Source organism: Puma concolor, chromosome B2 (assembly GCF_028749965.1).
Source record: "Puma concolor isolate L17-30 chromosome B2, mPumCon1.1.hap2, whole genome shotgun sequence".
NCBI lineage: Eukaryota > Metazoa > Chordata > Mammalia > Carnivora > Felidae > Puma > Puma concolor.
The window spans coordinates 4,418,707-4,433,141 of NC_141671.1; the positions used below are offsets into that span (position 1 = coordinate 4,418,707).

General features: G+C 45.6%; 1 protein-coding gene across 1 annotated transcript in view; it reads right to left on the bottom strand.

Moving 5' to 3' along the window:
- Positions 1-11,770, bottom strand: part of SCGN (secretagogin, EF-hand calcium binding protein) — a 36,198-nt gene extending 24,428 nt beyond the window's left edge. The window contains exons 1-4 of the mRNA XM_086706078.1: positions 11,513-11,770; positions 10,464-10,534; positions 5,367-5,459; positions 2,013-2,102 (exon numbers count right to left, since the gene is read on the bottom strand). Coding sequence (XP_086562204.1) covers positions 2,013-2,102; positions 5,367-5,459; positions 10,464-10,534; positions 11,513-11,594 — 336 coding nt within the window. The 5' untranslated portion in view covers positions 11,595-11,770. The remainder of the gene's footprint in view (positions 1-2,012; positions 2,103-5,366; positions 5,460-10,463; positions 10,535-11,512) is intronic.
- Between the last annotated feature and the right edge of the window lie 2,665 nt (positions 11,771-14,435).

A 14,435-nucleotide genomic window follows, 5' to 3' on the forward strand; every position in this document is an offset into this window, starting at 1 on the left:
AAAGCAAAACGAGGAGATTTCTGGGAAAACAAAACAGAGTTTTTGCCAACAGACTTTGCATGAAGGATATACTCCAGGAAGGAGGAACACAAAGAAGGAGAATCTGAGTCACAGACAGGAATGGTGCACAAAGACGCTGGGAAACAAATCTTCACTGCGTCACGTTTGTAAGAATTAAGGAAAGCAAGACGGAAGTGATACCCTGGGCAGTCGTGGCACAGGAGCTCCGAGCAGTGTGTCAGGATTAAAGGGTTTTCAGGTCCTGGGGCTCAGGGAGAACATAAACGCATTAACTTCGAATTTTTAAAAATATATAGGATACTAATAGGTTATAACAAACTTAATTAAAATAATCAAGAGTTGGGGCGCCTGGGTGGCTCAGTCAGTTAAGCATCCGACTTCGGCTCAGGTCGTGATCCCGTGGTTCGTGAGTTTGAGCCCCGCGTCGGGCTCTGTGCTGACAGCTCGGAACCTGGAGCCTGCTTCCGATTCTGCGTCTCTCCATCTCTTGGCCCCTCCCCTGCTCGTGCTCTGTGTCTCTGTGTCTCTCAATAAATAAACATTAAAAAAATTTTAAAAATAATAATCAAGAGTCTGAAGTGATACCTATATCCATATCTCTATCTATCTATTTTTTTAATTGGGTAGGGGAAGGAAAACTTCTTTGTTAGAAGCAGTGGACAAGCTAGGAGGGGGGAGGCAGATGGTAAAAGAGAAACTAGAAGAGGACGGTGCCGTTGTGCTATTTCCTTTTTCCCATTCCTTGACATTATTCGGTACAACGCACGCCCTAACATTTTAATACTGTTTTTCTGATTATAAGAGTAAATCAGATTCACTGTACAAACTTAACGAACTACAAGAAGAAGACAAGTATAATGTCCGAACCTACTTACCCAGAGATGGTCCCTTAGGATTTTTGTGTGTTTCCTTTCCATCATATTTCTATGATACACCTGACAAGACTAACTTGGAGGCCGTATACTTGGGCCGTGTGCTGATTATTTTCATTTAAAATGTTCTTTTAGGCACTTTTAAGCACAATTAAAATTTCAAAAATGCCACTTAAAATAATTTGTAAATAATTATGATTCTGTACACAACTGGAAAACATAAAAGTGCAAAGTATATGAAAAGCATTCAAAATCTTAATTGCTTAAGAGCAATCAGTATCTATATTGTGTGTATTTCCCTATGGTCTAATTTATGTATGTGTTAGGATGAACGATTTTTAAAATAATGTTAAGATCATAACGCATGTACGATTTTGGTCCTTAACGTTGTAATGCATTTCCTCCGAATATAAACATTTCTGATTATACCCTTCAGATAGATGCTTGGAGCAGTAGAAGTTTATTAAGTCAGAGGGTAAAGATATTTTTAACCTTGGGTAATGACATCTTAAAGGATCCTGGGACGCCTGGGTGACTCAGTCAGTTAAGCATCCAACTCTTGGTTTTGGCCCATGATTTCACAGTTCATGAGTTCAAATCCCACCTTGGGCTCTCTGCTCTCAGCACCGAGCCTGCTTTGGATCTTCTGTCCTCCTCTTTCACAGTATTATACCTTCAAAACTAGGATTAACTGCCAACATTTGAAAACAAGTAGTTTCACACAGAGTCTAGATGGCCAGAGGGCATTCTTATAAGGCAGCCGTTCTCTGGAGCTCCCTGGGGGAGGCACCTGATCTCTGGGCTCCCCAGTCCCCAGCAAACCCCCGTTACCTTCCTCTGTGTGCACCTGCCTGGATGTTGTCTAGGCCTCCCCTAGCCCAGGCTGAAGGACTTTGTCTGCTCAGGAGCAGTCCGGGTCCCACGGAGCACATGGGGGCACATGGGGACTTGGGGCCAAAGCTCTGGCTTGTCACCAAGGGCTTCTTTTGCTCGATCTTGTCCTCCATGGGCAGCTCTCCATTGGGGACTGGGGAGATGTGGTGGCCACCACAGTAGGTGGCTGGGGCCCTGGTCTCTTCTCAACCCTCATCAACCATAGAGATACAGTCAAACACTTACCTGCATAAACTCCACGCTGCTGTCCAAGGGGGTTTCCTGACGAAAGAGCAGAAGGAAGTTTTCATCCTCAGACAAGAACATAGTGGCAAGCTACAGAAATGGAGAGACATAGCAGTCGGTGACACTGGCCAGTGCCCCCTGGGAAAAAGCCACGGTGAGACCTGTTATAGGGCAGAAGGGCTTGGGTTCCTCAAGAGTGAGAGCTCAGATTGCAGTTCTGTGCCCTGGATTGCCATGTTTGATTCACTGATTCTTTCAAACAGTATTGCACCCGTACTGGGAATGAAACACTGTGGGTATCTGCCTTCTGCAAGCTTCCGATCCAGAGTAATAATCCTAATTTTAATAATAAATTTGTCAGTGTTGACTATGTCCCAGGCACTATCTTACGACTCTCTCGTATTAAAATAATTTCACTCTGTAATACAAAAGAAAATTAAAATAGCAAATAATTCTTATGTGTGCCATGAATTATTCTAAATTCTTACGTCTGCTCATTCACTGAAACCTAACAACGACCTATAGAGTAGACAACACACCATTATTATTATTTGTTAGTTAAAGCAACTGGAACTTGCCTTAGCTATGTGGTGAGTAAGCAGTGGCACCAGGACTATGGCCACACTTTTAACCTTTCTGCTGTGCTGGCGAGATGCTACATATACGTTCACTTCTGTGCCACAGTTACAGGCGGGAGTGTTGAGTGTTGGCTAATTTATTCTTTTATGTTATTAGTTTATTAGTGTCTCTATGATGCTGCAATACTTGGACCATGCATGATAAATTCAGTCATCCAACTTTGCATTTGAGCTCCAGCTCTCCTGATTTACGTCACATCTCCCATGAGTAGAGGTGACATTTTCGTCTCCTGCGTGATTGTTACTCTTACATCAGCACGTAGGCGTGTTTGGCTGGCCTCGTCTGTCACCCGCGGTCTAGCAGTGTTATTGTCTTCTCTCTGAGCTGTCCGCCATAAACAATGGCCATTCCTCCCATCACCGGGCACTTCTCCCAGCATCTGGTACACTGCCAGAGAGAGAGCCCAGACGGACGCTGTTGGTGGCTCGTAGGCGTGATGAGCCCACACTCCTGCGCACATTCTCTAGTTGGATGAAGGTCTGCTCGTGGACACGGTGTGGGCATGATAATGATCGGATTCTGAATATCGTATGTTGAGTAGCTCGTCCATGGCAGGCACTGGAAAATGTGCTTTTCATTTATTATCTCATTAAATTCTCACACCAGTCCTTCTGGGGGGCATAAATGCCCCCCTTACTATGGGAGCGGGACAGCGCCGTGTGCCATTGATAACCGACCCTGATTCCTTCTCCATTGCTCGCCTGTTATTTGCTACGGCACAATTTAATTGATATCTCCGTGCCTCAATTTCTTCATTTGTAAAATGGGATAATAATGTTTACATGCTAGTGTTTATGTCAAGACTGAAAGTAAAGTGAGGCACCATTAATAAGCTGTTCATAAAATTCCTGGTACATATGAAACATTCACTACATGGTAACTGCCGTGTTGATGAAGATGATAAAACGGAGGCACAGGGAGCAGTGAATTGGCCAAGGTCTCACATTCACGGTGTGGACTTGGCCCTTTCCCTGCCCCACCCCTCGGGCCCCCGGCCGAGGCTCCAAGGTCAACTGGATATGGCAACTGGTCTTTAGGACTGAGTTCTTTTTCACACGGGGTACCATAGGCCAAGGAAGCAAATTAAAATGTAATTCGCTGGTCCTCAGTCTCTAGAACCCAGTCTGTCTTTAGCTTTGATTGGAGGGCACAGAGGAGCCCTGGACAAATCCGGTGTACAGATCATCTCCCCAAACCTGGCTGCGGCTCGGTTGGGACTTCTTCCCCATCTTACTTGTGCCAGAATACCTAACATGTACCAGGTACGCTGATTTTTATGTCTCACCACCTGTGACTGGAGTCAGTGACGTAGTCAGGGGTACGGCACAAGGTCGGGGAGACACTGTTCCTCCTTAAGCTCACAGACGGCAGGTTAGGGACCTCGGACCGATGAACTGGGTACCATCGGCTTGTCTACAAACAGCCCCTCAGTTATGTCATTTGCAGGACTCCATGACTGGTTGGCGTAAGCTATTCCCAAGTGCTTCAAGAACGCCCGACTGTTGTTAGCAGGGGTTAACCGTGTTTCATTTATTCATTATTAAGTCAGTACATATTTGTCGAGCACCACAAATGTTACCCTCTGTTCTGTGGGCTGGGGAATGCAACAGTGAACATGTAGTCACGAATACTTCGGTATTTCTAGCATGAGGCCTGCACTTCCTTCTTTGATGGATACGCAGGTACGTTTCCATCCATTATACTACAAATACTCGTTACGTATATAATTTTGCCTTGGAGAGAAAATTTTGGAAACGACTACGTTCATACATCTGGATTTAGTTTATTGCTTTTCTGAAAAGGCTGCATCCTGGTGAACACATCTACTTTTTATAAGGAGGCGTTGTCTTGCCCTTTTGTCATAACCTTCTGAAGCAAAACAGTCCTGTTTTCATGAATAATACTGTCTGTCCAAGTATGGCGACATCGAGACTTGTTCTACAGGTTTCCGGTAATCTGTGTCGCAGGCAATTTTGACTATAAAATAAATACCTTAGTTTTAAGTAGCTCATTTTTAGATACAGACTGATAACTATATAGCATGAACCCATCGAGTGATATCTTTAAGTGGGGTTACACTTAAACTAGTGCCACTAATTGGCCACGTAATGCACATGAAATAGGGGTAATGTCCCACTCCTATCTCCTTGCACTATTGTGGGGGATAAGGTATCAACATATGTGTGGAAATCCTTTCTAAACTCTAAACCTTTTTGTAACTGGAAGGAAAAACAATGAGGTTAAAGAGACACTACCCGAGGCACTGCGTGCTTAACACCTTGCTTTTGTAGACTCAGTAAATGTGGGCTGAACTGCAGACAGCTGCTGTCTGTTTTGTTTTTAACGATCTTCAGGGATAGATCTTTCCAGCCTCTGCTGGCCGATACGGAAGTTTAAACTCATTTATTGTCGCTAAAGTTTTCCTTATACCAAGGTTGAATTTGAACAGCACATTGCAAAGAGACAAATATTGGATCAGGTAACTGAAAGGCCTCCAGCATATCAATTCCCCAGTTATCAAGTAAGTATAAATATTGATTGACCTAACTAAAACGATGGAACTATTTGTTGCTAAGCGGATGAGAAAGGAGAGGTGATTACTTCAAAATACCGTGTAGGCCACCTGCCTTGTAGAGAGTTCTGATTTCCCAACCAGATGTAAGATTTGCATTATCTTTCAGAGAAAACGATAGCTCTAAAAAGGCTTAACGGTACCTCTTTCATTTGTACGCGACCAGCTCTAGAGACGTCCTGGGGAGCCATAATTCGCTGTTTCAGTCTCTGCACATTTTCTTCTACCACCGCCGCCTATGATAGGCCAGACAGAACCACATTAAAGCCACTGGGATTCCAAAAACGTAGCTGGGGTATCAAATATTCAGAGCAGATAGCCTGATAATTATGTTACTCTAACCTGGGAAGCAGGTCACTTAGCCATTTAGAGCAAGCCTACCGTGTTGAACAGGGGGAAGAGTGCCAGAGATTTCTTGAGCAAACCATCACTGATCGGCACCCTGACCAGGTGAGACCTACAGCAGGTGAATTCCTAAAACATGAATGAAGGGACGCTGAGAGACTAGAGTGTTAAAGTATGGTTTTGAACATCATTGTATGTTTTGTTGTGACAAAAGACTGTATAGTAATGAACATACTTTCTTTCCCAAGAACTTTCTTCCCAAGAATTCGGAGATTTTGTTCTATTTTTTTTCTTTTCTTTTTTCTTTTTTTTTTGAGTAAGAGAGAGAGACCACACATGAATAGTAGGGGAGGGGCAGAGAGAGAGGGAGAGAGAGAATCCCAAGCAGACTCCATGCCATCAGTGCAGAGCTTGAGACAGGGCTTGATCTCGCAAACCATGAGATCATGACCCGAGCTGAGATCAAGAGTCAGAAGCCCAACTGACTGAGCCACCCAGGTGCCCCAATTTTGTTCTGTTTCTTTTTTTTAAAGGTATTTTTTTAAGTTTATTTATTTTGAGAAAGAGGGTGCGTGCACATGCGTGAGTGGGGGAGGGGCAGAGAGAGAGAATCCCAAGCAGGCTCTGTGCTGTCAGCGCAGAGCCCAATGTGGGGCTTGATCTCATGAACCATGAGATCATTACCCAAGCCAAAATCAATCATCAGACATTTAACCAGCGGAGCTATCCACGCACCCCTATTCTATTTCTAAGTGAAAAGCCTGGCCCTTCTAGGTTGCCAGTTCGACCTAGCTCATTCCCTTCCTCTTCTCCTTGGATTTGTTGAGGAAAAGGTCATTAGAAGGGAGGAAAAGTAATAAAATGTTGAATACCAAAGATGCCACATCTCCCTTTCATGTACAACTTTTTCTACACACTAACTTGTTCCTCAGCGGTGGACTGCAGGATTGGTACAAAGAAATATGACATATATAATCAACAATGGAGAACGAATTCTGATGCGGGAGTTGAGAAGCAGAACCACTCCCCAGCAGTGCCCGATTCCAAGACTGCAGACTCCATCAGCCATGCTAAATTCATTCTCCTCAGTGCTGTCCCTAATACTCTCCCTGCCAGTCAACCCCCTCGTCAGTGGGTCCCCTACATATAGAGGGATCGGCATCTCTAGTCTTGGCACCTTGGATCGTGTGCGTGTGAGTTTGTGTGTGTGGGTCGTGTACGTGCAATCACACAGAAAAGAAACTGATGATCACTCAACAAGGTGGGTCTTCACTCTGGGTTTCAGGTGACTTTCTAGATTAAGAGATCCGTAGGATGGCAGTGATTTCTGTAGCTCTCAAATACAATATCTGTGGAATGAATAAATGATTCTTTATGATGGACTGGGCCTTCCCGAAGGAAGTTAACTAACATGGGCCATGTTGGTGGAAAATTAAATTTCAAAATAAACAAATGTGAAGCCAAAGAAGCTGTAGCCAGATTCTCTGTGCTGCCTTTAGTTTGAAGCCACAGAACCTTGACTTCTGTCCTTCCAGACCTCCCACCCCAGAGCCCATGCCTAGTCGTTGGACCCAACACACCAGGACCTAGGGACTGCTTCCATTCCCTATCAGCACCCCTCCCTCCTTCCGTGAGACTCTGGGCCCCCGCAGGGTGCTCGTCATCCCTGAAGCATTGAGGGAGACCCGGGATGTGCCACAGTCTGGATGGGAAGGATGTGCACACGGCCCCAGACAATGATGTTCTGCAGGGCACTGGCTGTATCCAGACCTAGTTCAGAGGCCGGTTCTACGCATGTGAAGAGAAAAGGCAGAGAGCTGAGGGCAGGGGTGAGTAACAGAAACAGCAGCAAAAATGGCTCATGGTCCCATTAAGTCTGTCCCCTCAGAGGCTCTGGGAACCAGGTAATTACACACAGGCTGCCCGCTCTCCAAGGTTGACCACCAGGCACCTTACTGTCAGAAACCTTAAGATTCCTCTTTCCGCGATCTCTGTGCCCTGCTAATGAGGGAAGAAAATAGAGCTATTCAGGCCTTCGAAGAACCGCTTGCACCCCTAAACCCCAGGCTAAGGGGCTGCCCAATGGTGGAGTCTTCCCTGCAGCCGGTTCCATAGGCACTGGGGCATCACTGATGAAAAGTAAGTGTCACAAATGGTGATTGTTGCTCAGTTTAAAGGGCTTCCACTCGGGAAGTCCTGCCTTCTTCTTAAGGACATGTGTAGGGGCTGCTCATTTCTCAGCAGGGAAAAAAAACCCCAGAATTAGGAATAGTTTCCTTAATCACGGTTGTCCAGGTAGCGTGGAGGGTGCAGCGCAGGTCTCTATAACCCCACGCCCCAGGGTAATGCCTCAGCATTTTGAAACAGGATAATGGCCGGCGACGACATCTTTGGATAACAGCTGGCACCAAAGGCCCCTCCCCAGCCAAGTGCTGAGAAGAGGTGGCTGGGGCCACTGCCAGAGACTGATGCTACTAGAACCCTCCTTCTGATGGGCAGTTGCTGTTCCTGGAGGGACAGAGGCTAGAAGAGATACAAACCGACTTCGGGTGATTTAAAAATACGAGATCTTAGGCAGACCCCGAATGTACCGAAGTGCCTAGGGGGTGGAACTTGGGGTCTACATTTTAACAAATACAGAGAATTCTGAAGCGTGCCCCGTTTTGCCTCCACTACCCTGAGGATTCTGCAGCCTTCCAACCCCTTTGCCTCCGGCCTCAGGAAGGCCTACACTGAGCACAGGGGCACAGGACGCTGGTGACTCATTTGTCTCCTTTCCTGGGGGGACTGGGCCTGCCCCGGTGTGAGAGGGTGAGTCCACAGGCTGGCTCTGAGGGAGGGTGAGGAAAGAACTGCCCCTCTGCTGTGTCACTAGAAGCAACAGTGCCTCCGACGTTAGCCAAAGCCCCAGAAGGAGATGGCTCATGGAATGGCTTGTGGTGCCCTTGGCTTAGGGCAGACCTTGTGCTTTAGTAGCCCCACCCCCACCTCATGACTGAAAAGAGGACACTTCCAGTTTCAGCCCTGACAGCAACTTTTCTCCCCCTTTCCTATCAGCCACTAAAGCAAGGAGCTTCTGAAAAGGTGGGAAGTTCCAAGTCTCTGGAAATTTGGGTTTTTTGACCGTCCAGTTTATTCTAAGATGTTGAATGGCTCTGCCTTCATCTATTTGTTTTCCTCTAATACTCCTGTCATGCCTGACACAACAGCGCCTGACTCATAGGCTCTGGAATGCCATGAGCCTTCGCATTTACCGCAGTAAGTAGGAGCAAGGCAGAGACAGAGAGAGAGACCGAGAGAGGGAGACAGAGTGAGGTAAAGGAAGGAAGGAGAAGAGAAGAGAAGAGAAACTGATAGAAGACAAGAAATGAGAGGCAAAAAAGATGAGACCGATAAGAAAGGGAAAGGAAAAGAAAGGGGGAGGAGGGACAAGAGAGCTTTGAGAAGCAGACTGAAGGTAGAAGGGAAACAAGGAGGCAGGAGAGACAGTGAGACATGGAGAGACATGTAGGACATAGAGAAGAGAGACAGAGAGGCCAGAGAGAAAGTCAAGAGATGATGGAAGACGGGGCCAGGTATCAGAATAAGAAACAGAGATGGGCAGAAAAATGAGGGGCGCCTGGGTGGCGCAGTCGGTTGAGCGGCCGACTTCAGCCAGGTCACGATCTCGCGGTCCGTGAGTTCGAGCCCCGCGTCGGGCTCTGGGCTGATGGCTCGGAGCCTGGAGCCTGTTTCCGATTCTGTGTCTCCCTCTCTCTCTGCCCCTCCCCCGTTCATGCTCTGTCTCTCTCTGTCCCAAAAATAAATAAATGTTGAAAAAAAAAATTAAAAAAAAAAAAAAAGAAAAATGAGACAGATGCACACAAAAAAAAGAATAGGAGAGGCAGAGACAAGTCCATATATTCAAAGAGACAGAGACAAGGTCTGCGTGGCTGTTGGAGGCAGATGGCAGCCTCTTTTGTTCTGAGCTGCTGCCCACCACCCCCCCCCCCCAACCCCTACGCACCTCCTCCCCAAGCCCTTCTTGATGTACAGGGAGTCTGTTCCCCTCATTGGGCTCCTCCATGAAAGCGCGAGGCACTTTATTCTTCCGTGTAAACAGTTATATCTGAGCATAAGTGAGCTTCACGATTCATTTTAAATGCTCCTGTCTCCAGAGCTATTCCTCTTACCGGGCATCTCCTGATGGAGTTTTACTGGGCTCTCCCCCACCTAGGCTGGTGTGGCTCGGTGTGAGTTTTTCCTCTGCTTTAGTAGAGGGATCTTTAAAAGTGAATCTCCATCTCTCAAGGCCAGATTTACCATCAGGGTAAATGATGGACTCGATACATTTATTATACCTGGGCTCTGGGCATATTGATTATTTTCTGGTTTGTTATTCCCTAAGAAATCTATACCTATATGAAAAGATTTTTCTATAAGAAAAATCATTTCTGTTAAAATGAACAAGGGAAAGTGATTTTAAGTGGTTGTCTGCGGTTTGCTATCAAAGGAGTATCAAATGCACTAAACACACAGAACCTCAAAGCTCTTAACCTCTCTTCCACCTTTTTGAACAAAGTGAGCTGCCTTATCTCCAAGTTGAAATCCATTAGCAGAGACATAACCAAGGAAACGTTCAAAACAGAGGTGTTTGAATTTATAGTTAAGGTCTCTGAGTGGATGACAGATGTCACAGTGAAAGTCAGTGACCAGCACACCCAATGCTCCAGTTGCACCTTTTATAAAACCTGCCTCAATTCCTCCGTGTTGCTAGGAGATGGAGAAAATCACACGCAGGCAAAGAAGAAAAGAGGTCAGATGGGATTCATGGGCGCAAATCGACATGAGACTTGGATGCTCCTTGCATGTTGCTAAAGGCACATAAATTAATGCTTAGTGGCACAAGTACTTACATCAGTACCCAGTGTCGTCAAGACATGGTGAAAGAAAGCATCAAGCTCCTTCTCTTCTATGTATCCTTTCTCTAAATGCAACAAGAGATGCACAAATGGTAGTCACTTCCACAAAATACCACGTGACATTTAGGATTTATCTAAATTGTCTTTAATCTCACACTCTGTAAAATCCCCATGGATACGTTCTTTACTGTTCCAACAACTAAGTGCCAATATCTGACGTCTAGAAGTCATGGATTTGAAAAGTAAACACACATTCAGGAGCTAATGCTCTGTGCTGGGTTTGTAGGAATATTTCGAAAAGGAGAGCGATTAAATACATACATTTGAATCCACCGATAAACATGAATTTTAGAAGAAAAGTCCAACCCAAGGATTTGGAAGCTTGGAACAATTTAACAGATGTAATTATCAAATCTTAGTTTGCAGAGTCAAAACACATGTTAGGCATTTTCTTTAGGGTTGTTTGAATTATTAATAAAGATAAAGCACACATTAAAGAGTTCCATTTTCTTTTTAGGTAGTTCTTTTGCGGGGTGGGTGTGGGTAGTGTCTTTTTGGAAGTTGGTAAAATTCATCCTCCCTTTGAAGAGCACAATAAGGGAGGGTGGACTTCAGATAGCTGCATGTCAGTCTCAAGCCTCAAATACATGTAATGATCTTTGTCATTATACATGACATATCATTTTAGATATACACACACAGAGACTGAGAAGGGGGGCAAACCTGAACTTCAGACACACACACACACACACACAGATTGGGAAGGGGACCGAGTCCCTCCCTCCACCCTGAACTTCTCACACACACACACACACACACACACACACACACACACACACAGATTGGGAAGGGGCCGAGTCCAGAACTTACACAGACATCCAGATCTGTAATTCCAGTATACCTAACATCTGTGAGGCTTGAACAATGCTGGAAGACAACTTCCCCTGCGAGGAAAAATGTACGGGAAGGGGAAACTCTGGGTCCTTTCAGAGGGGCTGGAGCCACGTCTACACCTGTGTGTGCAGATGGCTTGCTCGACTCACCATCTCCGTCAAAGCGCTGCCAGACCTGCCAGAAGCCCGCGGCGTCCAAGCGTCCCTGAAGCTGTTCGCGGGCGCTGTCCATGGTGCTGACGCGAGGCTTGGGCACCTGCCGCCGAGGAACACCGGTGATAGCCGCTCCTTCCTGACTCCCGCGCCTGAGCGGGTGCTCTCCGGTTTGCTTTGAATACCTGTCTTCCGGGCGGTTGCGAGGGCGGCTGGCGACGAGGCCGGTGGCGCCTTCGTGTCGCTACAGTCCCTAAGCCCGCCCCACTGCTGGCGCGCTGGTCCCCGCCCCGCCCCGCGCGTAGTTCCATGCACCCTAAGAGGGCCCTTGTCTGCCTCCGCTGGGGGACAGGAGAGAAGGGCGCTGTCCTGGGGCGTGCAGAGCTAACTGCCTTTGCCTTTAATTTATTTGCCAAACTCAAAGAAAACAATCCCCATACATTTGACTTAGCATCCAAACTTGTGCTTCGAAGGGTTTTCCAGAGAGAGCTCCTGAAATTAAAGTGTTGGAAGAGGTGTCTGTGTTAAGACCCTTTGGACCTGGTAACTTAGGAACATAGTGTTTGGGGAGGGTGGGGATGAGGTGCAGAGGGGTGATGGTGTAGTGGTATGAAATTACCAGAAAGCAAGGAGACTGACAACAGCAAGGTTGATGCCAGAGTGTTTAGGGCACGCTCATTGTTGTGCTAGAACGCACTATAAAGACTTGCTACTAAATGGAGATTCTGCAAGGAACCATGGTTTAAAGCAGGCTATGAGGATGTTGGGGAAGTCTAAACCATGCCATGCTCTGCCGGGAAAGAGAGTCAGGGAAGGCACGGTGGCCATCTGCAGAGGTTTTAGGTAGAAGACAGATGATTATGTTCGGCTCCTACGTCTCTCAGTAAAACCAAATGACAAATCATTTGGAGGAACACAGAGCTCTAAGGATCAGAACTGTTCAAAACCTGACTGGTTGCTTTGTGACGTAGTGAACTGACGGGCGCTGATGGCTTCCGACCACGGGCTTTGAACCATTTGTTGAGGAAAGGAGCTCGGGTATTAAGAGAGTTAGACAAGAGTTATGACAACTCTCCCTGATATTAGCACTCAAGTTCAGTTTTTAAAAGCACATATATGTAAGCCATCTAAAATACAGTAGGAAAAAGAACATGACGCTCCTGGATGGATAGTACTGAGCTAGGATTCCACCTCCGTCACTTGTTGGCTTTGTGACCTGGGCTGTTACTTTTCATCTCTCTGAGACGCTGTTTGTTCCTCTATAAAATGAGGATTATAATATCTGCTTTGGGGTGTTGCTGTGAGGGTCAGAGTCACTCATAGGAATATACAATATATTATAACTGCTATGGTCTTATTAGAGACTAAGAGGTGACTATCTTATTTTTTTTTAATGGTTGGGGGAGACACCTGGGTGGCTCGGTTGGTTAAACGTCTGGCTCTTGGTTTTGGCTCAGGTCATGATCTCACGGTTCATGGGTTCAAGCCCCAAGTTGGCCTCTGTGCTGACAGTGCAAAGCCTGCTTGGGATTTTTTCTTTCTCTGCCCCTCCCCTGTTCTCTCTCTCTCTCTCTCTCTCTCTCTCTCTCAAAATAAATAAACTTTAAAAAATAAATAAAGAAAATGGTTTGGAGAAAAAGGGAAATAAGAAACTGTCACAGCCAAGAGGAGCCTAAGAAGAGATCATAATTAACCACAATATTGTATCCTGGATACAATCCTGGGACAGAAAAAAAAAAGGACATTAAGCGAAAACTAAGAAAATTTGAACAAATATGGATGTTAGTTAATAATAATGAAAAAAATAGTTTAGAAGCAAACATTCTGGGTTTAGGGTCCAGCTTTGCCTCTTACTAGCTGTGATATTGGGCAAGTTACCCAAAAGAAACCTCACTTTCTTTCCTTGTAAAATGAGGAAAGTTGAAGCATTTGCCTTGTTGTCCTAAAGGTAAAATGAAAAAATGAATACATATAAATTTCTTACCACAGTAAACACTCAATGCAGTTAGATACTAAAATGATAAAACTCCATACATACACATTTAGACGATGCTGAAATAAATGTCAGGATTTTTTAGTAATGTGGCTTAGGTTAAAAGAGGAAGAGCAATATCATCACTTCTGGGGGAAGTGTTGGGCACAAATACCGGAGAACGTAGCAGGAAGAGAGGGCAAGGTCTCAGTAGTTATCATCAGTAGCCCTGGGTAGTTATGGATACAGTGTCCAGACACCTGGGTGGCTCACTCGGTTAAGTGTCCGACTTCAGCTCAGGTCATGATCTCACAGTTCATGAGTTCAAGTCCTGCGTCAGGCTCTGTGCCGACAGCTCAGAGCCTAGAGCCTGCTTCAGATTCTGTGTCTTCCCTCTCCCCTTTTTGTGTGCTCTCTCTCTCACAAATAAACATTAAAAAAAATATTTTTAAATTATCAGTGTTTCACACAATTTAAATTAAAATCTCTGTGAAAGAGGCTACATTAATCCATAAGTTATTTTATTTCGGGTTATAACTTATTTTGGGTCAATTCTAGCTACTTTGTATTTGCTTTACTCTCAGTTTTCTGCTTGGACAGTGAGGGTCTCAGGTAAACCACCCTTGGAGTGGTTTCCACCACAGATCTCTTCCTCCATCTCCAGGTGGGGGAACCTCTGAGGTGAGACAGTCTTATAGGTGATGTCTGCTGATCCAGTATTTTCTTTGTTTCTTTTTTTAAATATGAAATTTATTGTCAAATTGGTTTCCATACAACACCCAGTGCTTATCCCAACAGGTGCCCTCCTCAATACCCCTCACACTCCCTCCCCTCCCTCCCACCCCCCATCAACCCTCAGTTTGTTCTCAGTTTTTAAGAGTCTCTTATGGTTTGCCTCCTTCCCTCTCTAACTTTTTTTTCCCTTCCCCTCCCCCATGGTCTTCTGTT